The sequence below is a fragment of the Neltuma alba genome, unplaced genomic scaffold, assembly GCF_004799145.2.
Source record: "Neltuma alba isolate B1F8T4 unplaced genomic scaffold, ASM479914v2 tig00011781_pilon, whole genome shotgun sequence".
Classification (NCBI taxonomy): domain Eukaryota; kingdom Viridiplantae; phylum Streptophyta; class Magnoliopsida; order Fabales; family Fabaceae; genus Neltuma; species Neltuma alba.
Genome location: NW_021636404.1, coordinates 267095 through 281724, shown reverse-complemented (window position 1 = coordinate 281724; position 14630 = coordinate 267095). Strand labels below are relative to the sequence as shown.

At 35.2% G+C, this 14630-nt stretch overlaps 1 protein-coding gene across 1 annotated transcript; it reads left to right on the top strand.

Annotated features, from left to right (window-relative positions):
- The first annotated feature begins 7947 nt into the window (after positions 1-7947).
- LOC114717905 (uncharacterized) lies at positions 7948-13348 on the top strand. The gene is made up of 6 exons (XM_028903130.1): positions 7948-8176; positions 8884-9006; positions 10662-10808; positions 11269-11352; positions 12077-12510; positions 12734-13348. Exons 1-6 carry the CDS (start codon positions 7948-7950, stop codon positions 13346-13348), a joined length of 1632 nt encoding a protein of 543 aa, XP_028758963.1.
- The last annotated feature ends 1282 nt before the right edge of the window (positions 13349-14630 follow it).

Sequence of the window (14630 nt, the reverse complement as noted above, 5' to 3'; positions counted from 1 at the left end):
AAATGAGGCGTGTATGATGAAATTAGGATGGGCAATGATCAAACAAAGGGATTCTCTTTGGGTTAGGCTTATGAGGGAGAAATATCAGTGTGGAAATGATTTACTACCCACGATAAATTTACGACGAGGGGGTTCTCAGGCATGGAAGGGCATCAAGAGTATGTGGGAGGAAGTCAAGGCGTGTTTGGAATGGAAGCTAGGGAATGGTCGGTCCGTGGATTTTGGAAAGATAGGTGGCTCCCGAAGCGTGGCAGGCTCCTTGACTAGGCAACTTCTACAATCCCTGAAGGATTGGTAGATATGAGTGTCTCGAATGCCTTGATGGAGGCAGGGGATTGGCGGAGAGATTGTTTTACTTCGTATCTGCCAGAGGTGATCGTCTGAGAGATAGTAGACACTGCTATAAGTGCGAATACAGAAGACTATCCTACGTGAAATTTATCCCCGTCAGGAGTTTTCACCACTAGATCGGCGTATAATAGTCTCCGTGAACATGGGGATCCGTCTCGCACAAGCCATTAGAGGTCAATTTGGAAATTGAATACCCCGCAACGGTGCAAGAGTTTTCTGTGGCTTTGTTCACAGAATAGACTACTTACGAACGAAGCTCGTTTCCTCCGGGGCTTTACCGCTTCTGCAGATTGCTTATGGTGTCCGAAAAGGGTAGAGAGCTGCCTGCATGTTCTTCATGACTGTAGGGCTGCTAGAGAAGTGTGGGGCAGATCGGTTACAAGTCAAATGACAGCTAAGTTTTTCTCGATTCAGGATGTGAAGAAGTGGATCGAGTGGAACCTTAGACAGACCTCACAGTGAGATGGTGTGCGATGGAAGGAATGGTTTGCATTTACGTGTAGGCAGCTCTGGTTAACTAGGAACTCCAAAATCTTCGACCATAAGGAGATCAAGTCGGGGGAAGTGCTTGCCAAGGTAAAGGAGTGTGCAAGTTGGAGGTTGGGTGTGAGCTTGACGCCCTCAAGAGTTGGGATAGACATGAATAGATGGCAGCCTCCTGAGAGAGGGTACGTTAAAATGAATGTAGATGGTGCCTATTCATTAGGGTCGGAGATGCAAGCTTGTGGAGGGATTTTACGAAATTGGGTAGGTGAGCCCTTAGGTGGCTTCCTCTGCAATATAGGCAAAGGAGACAGCTTTGGTGCAGAAGCGTGGGCCATTCTATGGGGGCTGAAGCACGTTTGGGACTCTGGACACCGTCTTGTTATCGTAGAATCTGACTGTTTGGAGATGGTGGAGGTCTTAAACAACCGAACTGAGGTGGAAGGAGAACACGAAGTCTTGTTCAGAGAAATTACGAACGTCTTGGGTCGTGAGTGGGACATACACATCAACTGGTACAGCAGAGAGGCTAATGCTACTATAGATCGGTTAGCGAAAGAAGGTCTTAGTATAGCCCCTAGAAATATTGGTTCTCTACTATTCCTTCGTTTATTTCAGAATGTGTTTCTGCTGAGGCTCTGAACTACACTAGATAGTGAGCTTAGTCTGTTACTACTTACCAAAAGAAAAAGGAGTTTTTAATTTTTAGTCAAAGAACTTGCACATTCCTAAATACATATAAATATGGACTTAGAGTGCCCCAAAAAACTATACCTAAAACTCTTGGCAAATTTATTGTTTACACTTTCCAACATGTTCTATACATAGTCGATTTTCCTTGATCCGTAGTTTGAGTCACCTCACCCCCTTTGGTTTTTAGTACAGGGCATTTTCTAGAAGCAATTTTTTATTCAGTATAAATCATCAACTATATAACTCATTAATAGCTACTTTTCAATTTCACCCTTGTTATTAATTAAGGTTTAGTATTAATAAGCTCATTGAACTCTATATTTCTCTATCTATATTATTTAATCTAAGTTGGAGGGAAAATTAAAAAAAAAAATTTAAGAGAAATTTATAGCTTTAACTGTCGTAATTAGTATGTAAATTAGTTGAAAATGCCTTCTAATAAGAATAAAGGGAGTACTACCCCACCAAATGAGAAAAGTGGTTGACTTGTCAAATTTAAAAATAAAATATTTTTTTGCAACTTTGCACATATTTAAGAGCACAAAGAAACGCTACATGATACTTCAACTCCTCTTCTAATAAATTGTAATAGGGAGGGGTAATACCTATTTTTTTTTAAAAAATTCATTAATGATCCACCAAGTGACTTATATTGTGGATTGAGAATTTCTTTAAAAAAGCTTTCTTTATTTAATTAGGAAGGCAGAAGTAAGAGAGGAAGGGAGAGACGGATTTGGAATTAGCGTGTGTGTGTGTAAACTAAATTATATCAGAGGTTGTTTCATCTTCAACATCTTTACAGTCATCATCATAATCCGTCATTATGGCTAGTGAGTACTTTAAAAGAGCAAACAACATGTATAGAAAATTGTAGGGAGAACAGAGAGTGGAAAGTAATCATATGCACTAACAGTGATAGGCCCATCACTTCAAGAACGGAAGTTGACTTTTGTGAAGAGAATGAGGAAGAGAGAGTGCAATATTCTCAATTGTTGAGTTCCGATCTGCGTCTTCAGCAAAGAGCAGCTCCGTGCATCTTTGGAGCAAATGCAATGCAATATCTATTTATGTATCAAAATCATATAGTATAAAGAGACGAGGGGGAAAAAATGAAAATGAAACATATATTGTGCTTTGTGAATGAAATTATATATCTAAAAGTTATGTTACCAAATTCTCCATTTCTCAAACAGGTTTCTCCGAAACTCAGGACCCATAAAAGATTCGTTTTCTGGTTTGAAGACTTGCAAAGGAGTGACAGAATAGATATAACGTCCCAATTTGTTGTGGCCACCAAAAAAAGCCAAGGTAACAGGAATCAGCCAAGGCCGTTGAGCTGGAATTGTAAGTAAATTGCTACTTTTGTTTATCATGCATTTTGCAATTGGGATGGATCCCGTATTTGTGGCAATTATGGCAAGTGGAGCATTGAAACATCCTACCTTTAACCTCTCAGAATACGCATTCGTAAGCATTATGGTTTAAGCAGGTCAAAATACAAGCCCGTGGATAAAAATTTCAACATAACTACTCGGATTACTATTCACTGTTTAAATTTAGATTTCAGGTCCAATTTTAAAAAATCATAACTAATTGCTTTTCCATTTGTCTATTTCGTCCTTTTTCGCTAACAGAGAAATCACTACTCCTTTTCCTTTGCTTACAAACACTATGAGAACTTGGAGTTTGCCATCTCCTGCATCCCTCTTGTCGGCTACCGTTAGGTGTGGGTGTGGTGGTTATCAGTGGTGTGGTGGGTGCGAGTGCATGGAGGTTACAACGCTGTGTGTGGTTGCCGCCATCTTGCTGCCATTGCTAGTAAATCAGAAAGGTCTTTCTTTCCTTTCCTTTCCTTCTTCATCTTTTTCTTCCCTATTCTTCCTCATCTCTTTTCCTTCTTCATCAGATTCAGTTCTGAGATCTTGCTCTTTATGAATTTTAGAAGACTCTGGGTAGGTTTTAGTGTTTGGTTGATTGCTAACCAGCTCTAAACATAACAATGGCTTAGCATGAATTGTTCGATTTGAATGAAAAAATTCAAGAAAGGAGGAAAAGGATGAGATGAGAGGTTTCAAAGGTGGGATTTTTTTATTGCTTTTTAAGTTCTCATATTTTTCATCTTCCAAGGTCTACTTGCTGCTCACTCTCCCTAACTAATGTCTCTCAGGTATGTTTGACTTGAGAGCATCGGCCTGGGTTTGCTTGACACTATCATCAACTCAAGATGTCTTCTTTCTAGAACAGATGGTTTAGAGAATTAAAAAAGAGGTATAAGAAATTACTTTGTTAGTTTATGTATTTATTTATTTTTAGGTTATATGTTATTTGATTAATGATTCTTTTTGTATCGATATTATACGTACGCATATATCTGTGCATGCATTGTTTTTTTTGTGAAAATAATATATATATATATATATATATGTGTACATGTATATGTTGATTATTGATATTGGTATAAATGCATTAGCAAGTTAAGGTATTGACCTCCAGGATAAATATATGTACTACTGCCTGATTCTCATGAACATAGAGATCTTAAATTGTTTCCTAGAGGTAGATATGTGATGTGAAATGATAATGTATTTGATTGGTAATAATATATTAGCTGATTGGTTGTATGTTTGGCAAAGCAGGGTAAGGTCCTGTTTTTCTCATTAGAATCACTACATCATCTACATATCTTCATCTTTGTGTTGGCTCTTGTACATGACATATTTTGTGTCACCACACTGCTGCTTGGAGGCGCAATTACGTATCCATAATTTGGGCAAATATGATATTGTCTTGCAATAATTCATTTTCAAGGACCTTGTAACAATTCTGCAGAATGTTTGTTGTTTTATTTTTCATACTTCCTTTATTGTGTTCCACATCTGTTATACATATTGGTTAGTCTTTTATTATCTACTTGTGTTCATATCTAGCACTGTGGATGTTATAAAAAATTTTTTAATCCTTTTTGTAAGTATAAGTTTGAGGCTATCATTTTTCTTCACTGGACTGCTAAAGATATTGAGTATGGTATTGGGTAATATCGGCAAGGCAATGTGTTAATGAGTTTCGTGCAAGCAAAAGATTTGTCCCATACATTTTTATTCAAAGTTGATGTTAACCAAACCCCGTAGGTTTATCCTCAATTGAGGCTAAGGTAACTATCAAAACTCAATGGTACTTACCCACTGGTTCAAATGTTGAACTAGGCAGCTGAAGAGAAGGAAGAAAGTGTACGTACAAAGCGAAACACAAGATGGTCCTTGGAGGAGAAAGAAGAGGAAGGGGTGGTTCTGGTTCGTTTTAGACTGGGGGGCTTACTGTGCTGAAACCTTTCACAGAAGGACAGGGCAGGCCGCCAGCCAAACCAACAAGATATCACTATTCGCACACTTCCAGTTAAATGCACCAACCCCTTCTCACTCACATTTTTTATCTTCTGTGTGGGGACTCCAAAATAATCCTGTAACTGATTATAAAGTTTGAAGCACATGACACCGCCAATATCCATGGAAAGATAAAATTTGCTTATCATACGACACATTATGGTATTTGTAATCAATATTCTATTTGAAATGCAGCATCAGGCAGACATGTAAATTAGATTCTTGTGACATTTGCTCATATATTCTTTACATTTAAATTTATGAAATATAAGTCTCTCAGAATTTGCTTGCTAATAAACTATAGCATTATGAAATAGGTGGGATAGTTGTCTTATAAGAATTATGCAAATCATTAAGCCGTGGTAGTCATCAGTTTACTGGAGGTTCATACACGTGGAGAGGTGCAGGAATTTGTTTGCATTCATATTATTTATCCTAATTCAACGATTTTAGTGGGCTTTTTTTTCTCAATAAATCTACCTAATAATTAATGGGTAAATTCATTATATGTTAAATTCATGTATTTTCTGTTTCACAATTATTATTTTGTAGAAGTTGATCCAGTATGAAAGAAGAACTATCTAAGTTTATTAGTTTCTCTTTTTTCCCCCCAAAGTTTAGGGGTTGTCCTCAATAAAGTGGTGTTTCAGATTTGCTGAATAGGTACCAGCCTTGGGAAGACAAAATACATGACATTCACAAAGGTAGGAAATCGGCACACACTTATCTTGCAGGATATGCATAACTGAAAAAATTTGCTGCGATATGAGTTATTGGTCAAAGTAATTTACTCTCCATATTTTTGTGGTAAATCTATAGGGTTTCCTGTTTATATGACATATAACTCTGTTTTTATGGACTTGCCTAATAAGAAGGTTGACTGAGTTTCTTAAAAGAGGATTAACTTTGAAAATACAAAAGTTCTGATACTTTCAAGGGTAGAAAATCAATACAGACTTAGCTTCTAGAATTTGTTTAGCTGTAAAAACTTCTGTGATGTGTTGGAGGTCAAGGTGTATGGCTCTGGACGTTTTTGTGGTAGATCTTTTGGGTTTCTTATTAAAATGTCATGCAATGCTAACATTAGAATGTCCAAAGCTTTTTCTAGTGTCTATTTTTGTACTCAAAACCTTAGTTTCTTCCATAGGCTCTTCTATTGTTTGCTTACTAACCATATGGACTTTGTATTTTAATCGTCTTTTTATTATATAATTGTCTTTTTATCCAAAACAAAGCTATATTTGTTAGTATAGAACTCTTAATTACTTAATAGTACTTCCGAATCGTTAAAAGGCATTCCAACTATTTTAATCTATAATTAAACTAGCTATCGGTCTAAATTGAGTGCCAGCCTAATGTGACTATATATATGGGGCCAATAGGCATATGTATTTTTATTCTCCAAGCAAATCAAGTTATTCAATGTGCCTAAATACTTACTCAATTCTAACGATTATTCAATTAAAGGTCTGATCTAAATTCCCTATGCCTAGCTAGGCTCCTTTAGAATATCAAGATCAGTCCCAATTAGATTTCTCATCTTTCAGGATAATCAAGCGCACAATTGAATCAACAAACATAACATTAAAGCAGCTAAAGATTAAAATTATCATCCACTAATTCATAATCAAACTATAATAAACCAAATTTAAGGTTTAGTTATAATATTTGAACATTCTCGTGAACAAATATAGAGCAAAGCTATTCACACCGCAAGTGCACAAGTCATCACAAGTAATAAAGTGATGAGTAGAGTATCATTCCCATGAGGATTTGGTTCCAAAACCCGGTCAAGTACTGATTATTACACTATTGCCTAATTTGAGTGACAGAAATATATCAAGAGTGAAGAAAAACTACTTTTAAAAATAAAAAATTAATAAAAACAAATGATTCTTGGACTTCAAGGATAAATTGGGATCTAGGATTACTTATCCCCTTCGTATTTAGTAACATTCAATTCACCTCCTCTCATAAAAGCTTTGAATGAAAATATGTGTTAGTCTAGGATTCAAAATATACTTGTAAAAGCTTTCTCAAGTCAAGAACAAGTGTTTATTTTTATTAATTGCTCAATCTCTTGTTACAATTAATAAAACCCAATTTTAAGCTCTAATCCTAAGGTGACTATGTAAGGTTAGCAAGTATATCTCTATCTCACCAACAAAACCATCCATTCAACAAGCAAACTTTAAGGTCTTAAAGGGTGTTTGGATATAACCAAACTATGGTTTGAAGAATAGCTTCTGGAGAATAGATTCTGGAGAGAATAGATTTTTTGAAGAATAGATTTTGTGAAAAAGTGATTCTGAGAAGTGAGAGTGTTTGGATAGTTGTTACTAGAAGCACTTTTTACATGTACAAATTACCAAAAAAAGCATAAGTTAATATCATAATTACAGAAAAAATATATTTTATGATATATTTTAATTTGAAGGAATAAAATTGTTAATAATATATTTTTTATTAACATAATTAATAATACATAAGATAATATAATTAATAAATAATTAATGTGTATATATATTTATAAGATATAGGATTAAATATATTTATAAAAAAATATGTTTATAAAAAAAAACAACAAGATACATATCCTATAGGCTCTCACACTCTCCCTTTTTTTTCCAAAAGCAAAAAATTTTTGCTTTTCCCAAAACCATGGTTTTAGAGCCAAAACCATGGTTTTGGTTTTTTAAGGGTGTTTGGGTGATTTTTTCCCAAACCATGGTTTGGGTTATCACCTAAACACCCCCTTATACAATTTTACCTAAGTTCTACACTTAAGCTAGCCTTCTCAAGCATCACTCAAATGAACAGAACATCTAAATGGTGATCAAACACTTAGAAACATTAAGCAAGGGATAAAATAAACACATATATATCATTAATCACAAAATGAGAGGAGGAATCAAGAGTTAATTTATACAAGGGTTCAAAATAATACTCGAATCAAAGCTTTAGCCACACATATTCAGAACTCCCATGAGAAAATACATATATTTAACACAAACATTGAACAAGAGGAAGGAAAAGGAGAATGGAGAAGAAGAACCAAGATGTGAAGCCAAAATCTCTTCCAATCTTTAAATCCCAACTCAATCTTTACCAAAATCCTTGCCCTGGCACACCAAAGAGCTCCCAAGATAGCCCCAACAATCCAGAATGCCTAGCTGTTGCTTTTCTCCTTCCATTTGACCCTAACAGCGCATCAGTAATTGAAACGCGCACAGCAGTGGATTTTCTTCATTCACTGTGGATTGGCCATGGTGAATCGATAGTGAATAGCCATAAATTTCACCCCTCTGAAGCTGCATTTTCAGTTCGTTTGTTGTAGCTATGGCTGTGGTGAACCAACAGCAAATGTACTGGAAAATGAGAGTTTTCTGCATTAGGCTTCAAAGCTCTTCTATGCTTCCTTCCAGCTAATCTACTCTTCAAGGGTGTTCTACACAGCCTGAAAGCACTGGTCTCCATCCTCCTACTTAAAGGAGAAATGTGTAAGTTCTAAACAACTCCAAATAATCACAATTATCTCAAGATTGTTCCAAAAAGCTAAACTAAACACATTTTTCTTAATGGCTCTATTTTGATGCACAATTTAACTCTCAAAACAGGAAGTTAAGAAGTAAAATGTGATAAACAGATATGAATTTCTCAGAATTAACAAAAGCAAGCTTGAAATCATATAAAAATATCCAATTTTACTTGATGACTCGCCAAAATACCCAAATATACCTCAAATCTAACAAAAAATGACGAGTCATCAATAATCTAATAAATCCTAATATAATGGATAAATATCTTTTTTTTTAATAATCCTACTACTTAACCCTAGATATCTAATTAAACCCAGAAAACACTTAAGTCAAGTTAATTAGGTCCATCATGTCCAGTTAGCCACTGAGATTATTCCACCTGTGTTAGCATTACACATCATTACTTAACCTATGAAACCATCGTTTATTTGTAACAGGTCGGGTTCCAATTATCATCAAGCAGACCTTCCTTAGAGGGATTCAGTTTGATAGTCATCTTGCTGTGTGCACCGTTTTCTATAGATGCAACCATACCAGCAAAGCAGAAAGGCCTCTTATCAGTTCTTTCCCTTTTCTTATAAGCCTCCTTTGAACTTTTCTCCTTCGACTAAAATCATTTTTTTTTCTTTTTGCCTTCCTCCCGTCCACCGTTTTCATCCACTCGTTGCAAATTTACATAACCAACTTCCAATGCAGCTCCAAACTCAGCACTCTCTCTCTTAGTATATTGTATTTCTTTTTATTTTTTTTGGTTGGTTACAGCATGTTGTATTTCCTTTGATTAGGCTACCCTCTTATAAGAAAGCACAATTTTTTCACATTTGCTTCTTCCTCTCTGCATCTTTCTGCACAAGTCTGATTCTTCCTCTCTTCTTTCTCACTCTTCTCTTCTGCTGCTTCGTGTTAGCACCTTTCATTGGCTTCTCTTTCAATGTGCTCCATTTGTGCAAGCTTCTCGTCTCACGCAATCCTCTGATTTCTTTCTTTCAGTTTTTCCCCCTTTTTCTTACTTCATTCTTTTCCTTCCAATCTATGTACCACTCTAAATTTCGTTGACCTTTCTTTTCGATTTTCAAAGGGGATTGACCTCCAGAATTATACTTGCTCCACTTACTGACACTATAGAGTTCTTGGATTTTGCCTTTGCGTTTACTCATACGACTTGCCAACTATATCGAACTGAATAGTGAATCCTTCCAAGGAAGGATTTCTGGGTTTTGATTGACGGTGATTGGAACCCGAGCCGTTACAAATAAACGGTTGTTTCACAGGTTAAGTGATGATGTGAAACACTAATACAGGTGGCATAATCTCAGTGGCAAATTGGGCATAATGGACCTAATTAATTTGACCTAAATTTTCTCCATTAAAACCTACTCAACCATTATTCCCATATTTCTTGCATTAATTAATTCTCACTTGATTTATCTGTGTCCTTTCTCTTAATTATGCATCTGATTTGTGTGTGTATGTTTGCGTACGTATCAATCAATATATACGTGTGCGCGCGCGCGCATATATTAATGTATGCGTGCATGCTGGTTGTTGACACAAGAATTGGTGATTACAGAGATGAGGAGAGGGGGGAGAGTTAGAAGAATTAGAGATGGGTACTCCGTACAAGTATTTATCTGAGGACAAGTGGTATGATGCAAAAGCATTCATTGAACGCCATCCTAGGGTCTTGGACGTAGAATTTGCAACTTCAATACGCGAAACACCTCTTCATGTAGCGGCAAAGTTTGGGCATCAGAACATAGTAAAGTAGTTAGTGAAATTAGTTCCAAAAGACTATCTTGAAGTACGTGATGCTTGTGATTGTACTCTGTTTGCAGTAGCTGCATCATGTAGCGGAGTCATCCCAATTGCAAGCTTCTTGCGCAAAGAAAATAGCAAAGCACTTAAAATTCCATTAGGAGACTATGAATGGAACATTCCTGTCACAATGGCTTTTTCATGTTGGCCTCAACCAAATGGGACGTCATCTCTATTTTGCCATTGGTGATGATTTGCAAGTCTTCAAAGAAAACCACATTGTGGGTCCTTTGTTCCCCAAACCTGTTTCATGGCTGAAGAACTTGGTAAAATAACTTCTTGATAATTATATTAACAAAGCATAATATATGTTTCATTTTCATTTCTTTCCCTGTCTGTTCATTTATGTTGTTATCTTTGACATTCCATCTCATGCTATGTGATTATGATATATGAATAGGTATTGCTTTGGATTTGCTCCAACGATGTAGAGAGCTGATTTTTGCTGCTGATAATCTATACTCAACAATTGAGCACACTGCATTCTACCTTTCGGATTCTCTCAACAAATGTCAACTTCGGTTCTGGAAGCAATGGGTTTATCACTGTTAGTGCATACCACGACTATTAACTGTCTATTTTTTTATTCCTACAATTTCTACATGTTGCTTTTTAATTATATAAGCCAAAGTACTGAATTACGATGATGAGAGTAATGATATTTAAGTTGAAGTTGTTTTAACTCCACCTGTATATAATCTCATTTTCGTCACGATATAGTAAAGGAAAGAGCTTAAAACTGAAGTGAAAAAATAAGAGAATGAAATTCACATTTCATTAACGCTAACAGATATAGATATATGTCATGAAATCATAATATGTAAACTTATTTGATTGTGCATGATTGTGTATGTTTTAGTTTAGTGGGATGAAATAAACAGAATAATCTCAGAAAAACAGAATAGCTTCACACAAATTACTTGTCCTTCTAGGTATTGATTTTATCACTTTTACTATTTTAAGAAGCTAATGTTTCTCTATTTCTTTGATCACTTTCTGGGTGGAAGATATCAAAATACCACCAGCTACGGTCACTAATCAAATCCATGTGGACATGCAATCAGAAGACGAGATGAGTAGCTGGGCCGAAGGTATTATATTCTCTGTCGGTTGATTGGAAGACGAAATCTAATAATATAGCAAATCTAATACAACATAGATATTAAAAGATGTGAAGAAAATTTTATTTTATGTAGAAAAATTATTCTGCAATTCTTTATAATTTACTTTAATTTTAAATCGATCAGGTCTCTGTAGTTTTGTTTTTTTGGAATTAAGCTCTTATAGTTTAATCCATTAGGGGCGTTCATCCTTAAATGTGAAAATTATTAATTTTAATTTCAGATTTGATTTAAAATAGAGGAAAACGGACTTGTGGATTAAATTTTCCCTTTAATTATCATACATGAAAGTGAGTTATGTCAAAATATAAAATTTGAGAATGAAAATCAATTTGGGCAGAGTGATGCTGACCTTTTTTTTTTTTTTTTTTGGGACTGAGATGCTGATCTTGATTTATGCATAAGATGCCAAATGTTGACATTTTAGTTGAACCTAACTTTGATGCAATGCAAGAAAAGGATAGACGCATATGCATATATGTGTGTGCAATCTTTTTGAATGATTGCACTGACAGAATTCCATCTCAATATATAGGACTAAATCTACTACAGCGGCTCATCTCCTTCATTTATAATTTGCTTGGTATGCATGCTCAAAATTTCCCCAAAACTTAAATTAGTTACTTTTAAGATTTTTGTTCTCATGATTAAACTCGACCAATATTAAGTTATATTTGAGTTACCAATTCTTCAGGGATGAAGGAAATACATAAGCTCAAGTTGCAACATACACGGGCAACTGAAATTCTAGAGCTGGCTTGTAACAATCTGACATTTTTGAATGAAGACAAAAAGCGTATGATTGGAAAAGCACTGTTGGCGGCTGCTATATCAGGGAATCTTGAGTTTTGTAAGAAGATATCAATAGCAAACCCGGAATTAATCTCAATGGTCACTTTTTCCCAACAAAAGGAGAATGCCTTCTTCAGTGCCGTTAAATATCGTCAAGCTGAGATTTTTAACCTCCTCCGTGGGATTCGCTTTAAGAATGTGGTAGCAACAATGTTACTTGAGAATTACAATAACTTGTTGCACACAGCAGCAAACTTGGCTCCTCCTTCCCAACTTTACCGCATCCCTGGTGCCGCTTTGCGAATGCAAAGGAATGGTAGTGGTTTAAGGTTAGAAGTCAAATTAAATGCTTTTTTGTGTGCATGTGTGAGGGAGATTAACATATAAATTAAAATCATTAAATCATGCAGCTCCCACCTCTTTGGACCTAATGGTTAGCAGGTGAGGGATTAAATTCAACAAGAAATGAGAGATTAATTCCATTATTCCATATGTGACAAATATTTTAAGATACAATCTGTCAGCACTTTTATGCTACTTCTTTCCTTTTTAAATATAGGCAGTAGAGAGTATGGTGAATCTTGGAATTAAGCGTCGTCATAACAAAGACAAGTTGACTCCTCTGGACTATTTCAAAGAAAACCATAAAGAACTCAGGAACAATGGCGAGAAATGGATGAAAGATACTGCAACTTCTTGCTCAATTGTTGGTGCTCTAATTGTCACCATTATGTTTGCTGTAGCTTTTACTGTTCCTGGTGGAAATGATCAAACATCTGGGCACCCAATATTTTTGAAGGAAACGTGGTTCAGAGTTTTCTTAATTTCAGATACGGTGTCCTTGTTTGCTTCAGCTTCTTCTGTGCTTATATTTTTAGGAATTCTTACGTCACGTTATGCAGAAGATGACTTCCTTTACTCCTTACCTGGAAAATTGATCATAGGCCTCATTGCACTTTTTCTCTCAGTTGCAACTATGTTGATAGCCTTTTCCTCAGCAATAATCATCATGTCGCAACAGAACTCATCACCTTTTTGGGCTTTTCTTCCTGTTCTTACGCTTGCTATCGTGCCCATAACTATCTTTGTTTTATTACAGTTCCCTCTTCTTGTTGAAATAATTTATTTTACTTATTGGTCTAGGCATCTTCCGGAAGGTGGAGAAGTGCCATGAAATGTGTGCGCTTTATATCTGAGTACTTTATGTATTTTCTGTTGAATAAGAAATTCTTGATCCCCTCGATTGTAAAGCACCTGGTTTTATTTTTAGCTTAAGTAAGGGAATAAGTTGGTGATGTGTGTGTATCATCAACCTTTGCACATTCAGAACATAAACATGTTGATGTCTGATTATGCCAAATTAATTAATTTTAAAGTAGTGTATGCTTTTTGGTTTGCTTCATCCCAAATCTCCATTTTCTCAAAGACTCCAAGAATCGTGCTTTTGGAAATATGATGATGCATGCGCCTACTATAATTTGAATAACCCAAATAAAGTCGAACAATTTAAATTTAAATTAATAAAAAGTTTGGTAGTCTAATTTTATTCATGAGAAACTTTTCATCGATAACGAGAAATTTCAGTAAGCACAAAGTTATTTTTTTTAATCCTATTTATAAGTCATCTCATTAAATTTTTAACATGAATGTACTATTTTATCCATAACTTATTATAGTATAAATAGTTATTTCTTTAAATAGTATTTATATTAAATGGGGATAAAATTAAGAAGTTGTTATATTTTAATGGTGACTTAATACAGTTCAAGAAATTTTTTTTTGGGATGAAATGTGTATTTTAATTTCTGAATCTGCAAGAATTGGTGATTACAGTGATGAGGGGAGAGAGGTAAAAGATTTAGATATGGGTATTGTGTTTAAGTTTACATCATGGTAGGGCACTTTATGATTGTGTAATAATTCTTTACGTTCAGACATAAAATGGGGGCTTAGAGGAGATGGAAAAACTATTTGCGTTTAAAAAAATTATTAATTAAAGATAATTTATCAATATAATTCTACCCTGAGAAGTGCTTACTAGACATCCTGGATTATGCCAAATGGACGGATTATATTCTCGAGAATAGGGAACTAAAATTTGGGCTTGTTTGGTGTGCATGATTTCCACTTTCAAGGATGGAACCATGCGACTCTAGTCTCCTCACTTGTTGATCTCCAGATCTCATAAAAGCTTAGATAGATTGAGTCTTCTTATTGTCTGTGATGACAAAGTTTTCATAGCTGGCAAACCAAGCATCTCTTGAAACGAAACCTTATCATTTCGATTAAAAACTACTAAGATATCAAAATACCTCAGATCTTTTTCAAATTATTTTAATTTCTTATTTTAATCTTATATAATTAAAATATATGCACATAAATATGTTAAGGCTAGACTCGAGCTTTATACCTCATTAAGTGTAGCGGTTGGCGGTCGCACCAGATCAATTTGTTGA

Bases quoted from the DNA above. Each gene is read 5' to 3' on its own strand.
- LOC114717905 (XM_028903130.1), top strand. From the start codon at position 7,948: ATGGAGAAGAAGAACCAAGATGTGAAGCCAAAATCTCTTCCAATCTTT. The intron at 8,177-8,883 runs GTGAATCGATAG...TATTTGTAACAG, and splicing joins TTCACTGTGGATTGGCCATG to GTCGGGTTCCAATTATCATC. The intron at 12,511-12,733 runs GTCAAATTAAAT...TTTTAAATATAG, and splicing joins GTAGTGGTTTAAGGTTAGAA to GCAGTAGAGAGTATGGTGAA.